Consider the following 9971-nt stretch of genomic DNA (forward strand, 5'->3'; position numbering starts at 1 on the left):
CGTATTTTGAATGCAGGACTTGCCCTTGTAAGAGAGTATTTTTACACTGTAGTATTGTTACTTCTGCTACTACTGGTTATGTATCTAATTTTCAGGAATTATATATTTGAAACTTTTTGAAAACATTATGATGTATTATCTATATATTATCTATATATATTATCCCAGTGCCAAAACCTATTTTGTGTCCTTAATTATCAACATTCCATTCTCTAATCTTAAGCTTAAGCTTTTAGTTATATATGCTATTCTTTTTTATTCTGTTGAAAAGTGGTATACTGGGATTATCTCTACTGACACATGTATGTAAGCACATGTACATTGCCAATCCTGTCTAAATTGCAGAGGGTAAGTTTGTCTCACAGTTGATAAACCTGCCACTTTTTGCATTCGTGGACAGTTTAGTGTCCTGGCTCACCAGCCGATCCATCTGCAGAACAGCAAGTTTTTCCCAGCTACAGTACAGTCGGCAGTGGATGCTGATAACAAAGTTTCACAAGTTCAATATAGTCTGTATTTGGGCAGACAGACAGACAGACTGAGGAGGTATAAGAGAGCTGAACGGAGCTGAGAGAGTGTGTGTGTATCTACAGACTGTCATTATGATGCAGGCATTGGCCCTCCTGTTGCTTCAGGCAGCATATGGTGAGTAGCTGAAGCTGAACAAAAAAGCCAGACTTTAAGATTGAGCACTAAATTAATTTCAGTTATGGAATACATTATTATGTGTTTGCAGTTTTTGGATGTGGTACGCCTGCTGTGAAGCCTGACATCAATAGGGTGGTGAATGGAGAGGATGCTCGCCCCCACAGCTGGCCTTGGCAGGTACTGTAAGCCCAGTGTTATAAATTCACTTGTTAATACTCATACAGTAACTGTTCTCCTATTCTGAATTATATTCTAATTATTCACATATGTTTTTCTCAGATCTCCCTGCAGGTGAAGCACGGCAGCCGTTTCCATCACACTTGTGGAGGGACTCTGATCGGATCTCGCTGGGTGCTGACTGCTGGACACTGCATCTGGTGACTAATAATAATATTCTGTAGCTACAGTGTGATTCAAGTGAGAGCTAGAGACAGAGGTCAAGGATTTATTGAAGCAAGCAAACACGGATAATGTTGACGTGCAAAGAGATACAAATGAGACCCAGAAAAGAAATATACTGAATGAGGGAAATGCGTCTTACAGGCCCGGAGATGTGTACCGTGTGGTCTTGGGAGAGCACGACATGAGCCAGCAGGAGGGCACTGAACAGATCAGAGATGTTCTGCGCATCATTGTCCACCCCAAGTGGGACATTGACTTTGTGGCTGACGGGTGAGTTTATATTGACTTGGGAACAAGCAAGAATGTGTCCATTGCAAATCGATAAATAAGCTTGTTTTCATATCACCAGTGGCATCCTTAATAAACATAAATAATACTGTTTGTTAATTTACACCTGTAAGAAGATACCTACAATATATGTACAATATAAAGTAAATGCAAAAGCAAATAAGGAATTTGACATGAATGAAAGTAACAAGAATGAATAATCTCAATCAGTGATGACTTTCTCACAGCAATGATCTTGCCCTGCTGAAACTGGATAAGAGCCCCATTATGAATGACAGCATTGGTGTGGCTTGTATTCCAGAGGCTGGACAGATCCCCACCCATGGGACAGCGTGTTACATCTCCGGCTGGGGCAACCTTTACAGTAATGTCACCCTGTCCTCATCTGTCATCCTGCCTTTGCACTGATAGCTGTAGCTCATTGCAGGGATTCAGTTTTGTAGAAAACGATTGGATGATTTAGGCTTAGACAGGTGCAAATCTTGCCTAGAACTTAGTTTTAACATTAAATGTGAGCAATGATTGACATTACCAAGTGCATATACACTCTCTGCCATTGTTGGGCAGTAATTTGTAATTTGGTAGTCACATGAAGATACAGATACCTCCAACTCAATTACTTAGACATTTTGTGGTCACTTTTTCGCTGTCTTACCACAAGTTTGATGTTACATTCGGGTCACAGAGGTAACCGTAAGCAGCATTTTCCTCAATAACTCCTCTAACCACAGGGATAAGAAATGATTCCGCCCACTGAGCGATAAAGATTTGTATTGTTAGATACAACTGTGTCTGCAGCTAGTCGGCGGGCTGCCATTTTTGTTTTAATTCGAAAAAAAGGGTTAAAAACATTTTGTATGATCAGCAGATGGAATATTTTTTATCCAGATAGAAGAGAAGGAAAAATTGTAAGTGTTTTTAAAACGATTCCCTTTGGTTTTTCAAACATCGTCAAGTACTGAGTGGTTACAGTTTTTAAGTGTTTTGCACAACACTGCTCTCTGCCTTGTGTATGTGATGTATTTATGTTAACCAGCTCTACCCTCTCTGTTTCAGCCCATGGCCCCATGCCTGATAAGCTGCAGCAGGCCTTGCTGCCTGTGGTGGAGTACAGTGTGTGCAGTCGCAGTGACTGGTGGGGCATCAACGTGAAGAGTACCATGATCTGTGCAGGAGGAGATGTCGTATCTGGATGCAATGTGTGTGAGGCAATGAAACAAAGCAGCTAGTACCTAAACTACCTGCCATTAACAAGGTCAGCTCCTTCACAATGTGTTCCTGTTTCTCTCTCAGGGAGACTCTGGCGGCCCTCTAAACTGTTTGGGTCAGGATGGTAGGTGGTACGTCCAGGGTGTCACCAGCTTCGTTTCCTCCCGCGTCTGCAATGAAGTGAAGAAGCCCACCGTCTTCACCCGAACCTCTGCCTTCACCGATTGGCTCAGTGACGTAAGTTCATCAATAAACTCTATTTGATCACTCAGAAATGTTCCAAACTCAAATACCACTGGTAAATAAATAATTTCATGTATCAATAAGTCATGTTTTATCCTCAGGTTATGCTGCACTACTAAGGAGCTGCTGGACATGAGTTGATCAACTCCAAAAAATAATGAGGTCCCAAATCCTGACATTTCACGTCAGGGTCAGACACAGTACAACATGTCTATCATCACTAAAAAACATTCAAATATCTTATAATAATTGTCATACGCTACAATAAATCAAATGATTTATCAGCATGTGTCTGGTTGCAAATTGTTGGACCTGAATTTTAATCAATGTCGCCAATGCCTAATTCTTGCCACAATCTTATGTGTGTTAAAACCTGCAAACAACCACAATCGTTCATTAGAAAGCACTGCAGCAGCAACAATCAGGCTAAATCTGCATTTCTTATGTCTTAAAAACAGATGAGAGAAGAGTGTAGAAAGATTCACCCTCTCTGTGTGTGTGGTGCCACTTAATATTTCACCCCCCCTGTTGTGTGATAAGAATGAGGAATGGCTGCCCATCAGCGTGTGGGGAGGACTTATGAATCAGTATCTCCTATCAATCTTCGCCAAGGTCGGCCAAGTGTCGGCGCTGGTGAACGTACTGTCTGACACACCCAGGTCGGAGCTGAGCTGGAGAGCAGCACTTCAGATCAGATAAACTGCAGCAATAGGTTACCTTGATCCACAACCTCAGCAGTCTGACGCCTGCATCAGATAACAGCAGCATTTTGAGCCACTTTTGACATATATACATCAAGTTTGTGACAACAGACCTTGCTATTATTAGCATGATAGAATGTGATAATACACTAGGTACATACAGTAACAAGCTCCCAACTTTGTTTGAATTTTCTGTGAAATGGTTTACATTTACATTTAGCGAGTATTGCAACAAAAGCATAGAAATATCACAATGTACTAAAACAAGGAGATTTTAAATGGTTATGAAACAGTCTCAGTTGAATACTGATGCCTCTATATGACTTACATAAGAACACAAGACCATCAGCGAAAAGACTGACTAGTTCCCATTCAAATCAATGAAATAAGGTGGTGGATACACTACTGTTTTTGTCCACAGGGGCCGTCAGAATCATCAGAAAATGAAAGTCCCTTGTTGCTGCTTACTTAGTAAAAGTGGCAATATCACAGTGTAGAAACAACAAGTAAAAGTACAAAAGTATTAGCATTAAAATATACTTAAAGTACCAAAAGTAAACATAGATATATATAGATATCAGAATAATAATTAATAAATAATACTACTCTTATATTCATTGATACATTAAGTTTACTCACTTTAATGTTGCAGCTGGTAAATATCAGGCTAATTTTAAATTATCAAATGAATGCAGTACAGTAAATAGTACAATTATTGTAGTGGAGTAGAAGTATAAAGTAGCAGGAAATGGAAGTACTCTTTTAAAGTACCTCAAAATTGTACTTCAGTACAGTGCTTAAGTAAATATTCTAAATCACTTTCCACCACTGGCTTTATATTTCTTTTTCTTTTATATTTCTATACCCAAATAGTTTTCAACAGAAAATTGTCATTGTACAGTCATCAGCCCTTGATTTATCACTCGACATCTGCAGGAGCTTCACTCTCCACCCCACTGATTATGTATCTCCGAGACATCAGCGTATCTGAGAGCTTATATTCTATATTATCAAACACTGTCTGTAACCAAACAATAAGACTAAACAGGGGAGGCAAGTTCTGCTTCAAACCATGACCTGAACACAGACCCTTTGACATTTATCTGTCCCCATCTGCTGGTGCATGAGGGAACCTGCTCAGTGCTGACAGCATCACAGCAGCTCCATCCAGTGGACAGAAGAGAAGATGGAAAGACCAAACTGCACTGATGACTGCTGTGATCTCGAATATAGGGATCAGACATATTAACTCTTATACTATACATATGACATAAAAGCTTTTCCTATGTAATTAGTTTCAAACAGATATATAATTCCCACTGGGGACTTTTCAAAACCCTATTTTGTCCTCCTCACTTTTACTGTTTCATTTTGCTTTACTCACTAAAATCATTTGAATCTTGTCTTCCTGCTGTCCAACCATTGTATTCCAGATGAGGTAAGAGGAGATGTTAAAAATATTGATGCTCATCTGAATTCCCTCAATTTGTTACAGCATGCTCATAGCAATCAGCTGAACCAGCAACAGAAAGAGTGCTTGAGGGGCTTTTTTATACCCCGGGATTTGCCTCTCAGGCTACATCAGCTGCTAGAGGCTCTATGAGCCTAAAGGGAAGACTTACAGACACGACTGCGCTATAAAAATAGTGCATTGCTGCTGGTAAAAAGCCATCTACAGTTAATATTAATTAGTTCATAATTAATTAAACATCAACCAAAGGTAAGCTGGTAAAGCACAGGGGTCTCTGTAGTTAAGAGGTTAATACAACATAATATGTAATATGTTCTATCAAGGAATTTATTTTAATCAGGATTAGTGAATTAATATTATATTCATATGGCATAGAATTCTATTTTTTGTTATTGTACTATTAAAGAAGCAATTAACAATTTAATCTAAATCTGTTGTTTGCTAGATTGATTTGCATATGAAAGTAATTAAGAATTCAGTTCATAAAAACATTAAATACTGTCAGCTAAAAGACTCTTCTGTATCAGAGCACTGCTGCAGTATTACCACTTATTTGGTAACTCCTAAAAGTGGAATTGTCAAATTGTTTATGATTATTTCCTCACTGGTTCAGTGTCTCAGGAGGGTCACAAGACCCCGACTGAGACTCAGCACCACCTTTGTGCTCCTGTGCACAATAAACTATATGAAACATGTACAGAACATCGTGAGTGAGAGGACATTGCTCCAGGTGAAATTTTCATCAGTTTTGTACAATATGTATTCTAGCTCCCTTCAATAAATTGATTTTAAAATAATTCACTGTAGCTTACAGTGTCTGAAATTACATTTTGACCATGTGGAGGCAGCAGGGTCACGCTCAACACAACAGGAACATTATATTTTAGAAGACACCAACACATTTTGGCATTATACAGAACCTGGAGAGGCATCGTGTTGCATTCTTTCTGCAAATATTAACCACACGTATGCATATGGTGGAGAGTGTTTTCCATTATTTCAACATAAGGGGCTTTCCATACTGCTAAAGGTCAAGGTGGATGATGTGTTATAATATTTTGTAATATATATATAATCCCAACAGTCAATTTAAAACATGGTGTTAGTATTTGGACTAAACCTGTAAAAAGACACCTTCTATCACATCCAAATTCAGCGTCACTTTGGCTATAACCTTGATACTGTAGCTGCTCAGTCTCACCACCCTCGGAGACTCAACCAGTTTGGACGGGTTCTAACAGCTGAGTTTTATTGTTTTATGGATTAGAGCACAGCCTACTCACAGCGTAGGACTACAGGGTGGCCCCCGGTGGTAACAAGAGGGCAAACTGTTTGACCCTGTGTGGACTGTGCCAGCATGACAGATAGATGGCATCAACTCTGTGGCCTTGTAGGCAATCATTGACTCTGATATCATAACAAATGTCATAAGGAAAACAAAACATTCAAGATTGATTATGAGCGGCAAAGGAGAATACAGTGCATTGCTTGTAAAGGGGAGGGGGGGTCATAAGAATTTAAAGCAGGTCTTCCATGTAGGGCAAAAAAACAGGTCATAATGTGTTTTCTGAAAAACCAAAAAGTTTAAAAAAAAGGTCACTCCCGGCTGTACAACAGAACAAAAAAAGCCACTATATAATTACGGGCATTACAGGCATAAGTATTTAGTGTGTGGGTGGAGGGAAGATGAAAGCAGCATTCCAAAGGTTAAAGGTAAGCCTCAGCTGAACTTTCCAACGTATGTGGGTCTCCTGAAGTCACATGGGCAAAAACCATTGCTTCAAACCTAATGAGTTAGTCAATAAATAACTAGGTCAATTGTAAAATAAAGCCACTTCAAGATGCATCTTTATACTTTGGTGTGCACCAGCTGTGAGTCGAGCTGGTCTCATGCACGGATCGTGTCACATTACTGTGCATGCTGTGGAGAAGTCAAGGTCAGAGAAACACTGCTGCAACCAGGCAACAGCTGTCACACATAATGACACTGGTCAAAACTGCACAGAAGCTGAGCCGCTGGGCGCACAGTCAATTATCAGTAACTCACGATAAATAGATATATTTAATCAATACTCAATTACCTGGCTTTTATGTTGGTTAATAATTACTCCTGCTAAAGTGCAGTTATGCAATGTGTAAAGAAATAATGAACATTTTATGGTGCTTTATCTTCAACAAGCAATATCAACAAAACAATAACATTGTGCTTCATATTCATTTTGAGTACTTAAGTACAGTTTTAAATACATTTCATTTTCAATTGTCAGAATGTGTTAAAAAGAAGAGAGAGAAAAATACAAGTACAAAAAATAATTATAATTATTAATAACATTACAAAAATCCAACTTAATTAATTTACATTCAAATCCAGATTCAGATTCCATTTTTTAACATAGAAATGCTTAACACAGTGTTCACTTGGCTTTGCTGTTGTAATTATTCAAGTAAAATGCCTTTAAGAATGTGTGCTACTTTGTGAATGTTTTTCTTTGTTGTTTGTCAAGGTTCATATAATCAAACAATGTTATGTTGTTACTATTGTATACTATTCTACTACAGCACTAGTATCATTTATTGTGTTGGATTAAGCATGCAGCCAGCAAATATTTTATAGTGGTAAGTGTTTTGGAGTCGGTATTTTAATTGTTTTATTTGTAGGCACTGTTGTTTGCTAAACACTGTGTACCCGATACTGCTTCATTATTGGCTGCAGCAGTGGTGGAGGAAGGATTTAGATAATTTACTTAAGGAAAAGTACTAATACCACACTTAATATTCTCTAATCTTTACTAATAAAAGGCCTGCTTTTTTTTTTTTTCAGTCTTTTATTGCCTTTATTACCTTTATTGATAGGGACAGCCAAAGATAGACAGGAAAGGGGGGTGGAGAGAGATGGGATGACACGCAACAAAGGGCCACAGGTCAGATTCAAACCCTGGGCCGCTGCAGCACCTCACTATATGGGTTGCCAGCTCTATCGACTGAGCTAACCGGGCGCCAAAAGGCCTGCTTTTAAAATGTTAGGAAGTAAAAGCAAAATGAGGAAAATGTTCTTTAAAGTAAAAGTAAAAGTAAAAGTATGTAATACAGACTGTTTTACACATATATATAATGTAATTACAATTATTATTACCAATTCATTCATGTAGCAGGATTTTACTGTTGCAGTTGCATTTTTCCATAGGACTGCAACAAAAAATTATTTTCATAGTGGATCAATCTGCTGATTATTTACTGATATATTAACTACAAATACATTAAAATGATTAAAATATAAAATCAGCAAATGTACACATTTGTGAAGCTGGAATGTTTTACATGAAAATGACTTTTATCAATAATAATTATTATAATTTTCAATCAACTAATTGTTTCAGCTGTTCTTGTTTTAACAGTTGGGTTGAATTTGTAAGAAAATTTCATATTTTATAAACACTTCATATGTTTTCTATGCTAAAATCTTCATTTGTGAAATAGCCAGTAACTAGAGCTGTCAGATAAATGTAGTTACAATATTTCCCTCTGAGATCTATACAGTGGAAGTAGAAAGTAGCATAAACTGAAAATACTCAAGAGAAGTAAAAGTAACTCAACTTTGTACATAAGTACAGCACTTATAATTAGTTTAGTTACATTCCACCACTGCTGTGTAAAAGTAAATTATTGTGTAATGATTGTTGGTTATGAGCTGTTGATGATATACAGGAGCAGTTTAGGGCAGGTTACCTGCCCTCAAGTAAAAATAATTGTATCTAATAGAGATAACTGGTATCTTTTACTCCAGTCTTAAAGTGATAAAAGGGGTTGAAGAGGAGTATGAGTGTGACTGCTCTTCAGACATGCAGCTGAGGGCCTAGAAAATCTTTAGAACTTCTAGAGGGATCAAAATCCGGGGAGCGTATCACACATAAAACTAACTCTGTAGACCAAAGTAGATTAAAAGCATCATGTGGGACTCTGCCTTTGGAGTTCATTTTCAGAGACTGAAGTCATAGGAGTTCAATTTCAGAGAAAAAAATATATAAATTGCCTCCACAGTGTGTGAGAATGAATTCTTCTGAAACACACACACACACACACACACATTTACCATAAAACAGACCATTGCTCCAAGGTCTGACTATGGCCAACTAAAGCAAGTATTCCATATCAAACAGGTATCACATTAATCATCATACATTTAAAATAATTTACTGATAATTCATGTAACAAAAGATTTCCTTTGAGTTTTTAAAGTTGACTGACCACGAACTCAGTGAACTCCTTTTTTATAAGTACAGCATTAAACCTGTAGTGATTCTTTTATTGCAGCTTGGGAGTAACTGAAACATCATCCTAGCTTAATCATTTACTCCTATTCACACCATTTACTTTAGATGTAATATGCTATGTTGATACAGCCGTATCTCAGCTATATATTTAGCTATAAACTTTGACTAATAAGCAATAAATGTGCGCGCATAGAAGCGTGTGTGTGCATGCTATCTAAGGTGCTGTAAACGTGTGTGCACATGTGCGAGTGGGTTGAGGGAGAATGAGGGTGTGTGTGTGTGTGTATATACACGCATGGCCTGTGTGAAGATGAAGAAGATAGTGTATACATAGGTAATAATTACAGTTGTGGTTGTGAACACTCAGATATCAGCCGAAATTACAAGAAAATGCACAAAGAGTGACATGTTCCACGTGGAGCTGCTCCTGCTCCAGTGTGAAACATGTTCAGTGAGTCCATAAAGATTAAAACGGTAGGATCCAACATAACATTTAACAACACAGTACATGACAAAGACCAATATGACGTAGAACAGTGGTTGACACATTTTCGTCATGTCTTTCTGTGACCCCCTCATTCCAGGTTACACTCTCTGTGCGGAGATGAGTTACGAGCAGTAGTTCTTCTCATTTTGTTCACTTAAAGGGTTTTTAGAGTCCTGAAGAGATGAAACTATACCCAGTAGCTTTAAAACCAAAACAAGAAAGCAAAATGAGAAAACACAGGTAACATCTTG

The 9971-nt window shown here is 37.9% G+C and overlaps 1 protein-coding gene across 1 annotated transcript; it reads left to right on the top strand.

Annotated features, from left to right (window-relative positions):
* Window positions 1-498: 498 nt before the first annotated feature.
* LOC127349998 (chymotrypsin-like elastase family member 3B) lies at window positions 499-3074 on the top strand. The gene is made up of 8 exons (XM_051376134.1): window positions 499-645; window positions 737-825; window positions 928-1025; window positions 1192-1320; window positions 1566-1702; window positions 2395-2537; window positions 2632-2784; window positions 2892-3074. Exons 1-8 carry the CDS (start codon window positions 603-605, stop codon window positions 2907-2909), a joined length of 810 nt encoding a protein of 269 aa, XP_051232094.1. The 5' UTR covers window positions 499-602; the 3' UTR covers window positions 2910-3074.
* Window positions 3075-9971: the final 6897 nt, after the last annotated feature.

The sequence above is a fragment of the Dicentrarchus labrax genome, unplaced genomic scaffold (assembly GCF_905237075.1).
Source record: "Dicentrarchus labrax unplaced genomic scaffold, dlabrax2021, whole genome shotgun sequence".
NCBI lineage: Eukaryota > Metazoa > Chordata > Actinopteri > Moronidae > Dicentrarchus > Dicentrarchus labrax.

Bases quoted from the DNA above. Each gene is read 5' to 3' on its own strand.
- LOC127349998 (XM_051376134.1), top strand. From the start codon at position 603: ATGATGCAGGCATTGGCCCTCCTGTTGCTTCAGGCAGCATATG. The intron at 1,321-1,565 runs GTGAGTTTATAT...ACTTTCTCACAG, and splicing joins ATTGACTTTGTGGCTGACGG to CAATGATCTTGCCCTGCTGA. The intron at 1,703-2,394 runs GTAATGTCACCC...TCTCTGTTTCAG, and splicing joins CGGCTGGGGCAACCTTTACA to CCCATGGCCCCATGCCTGAT.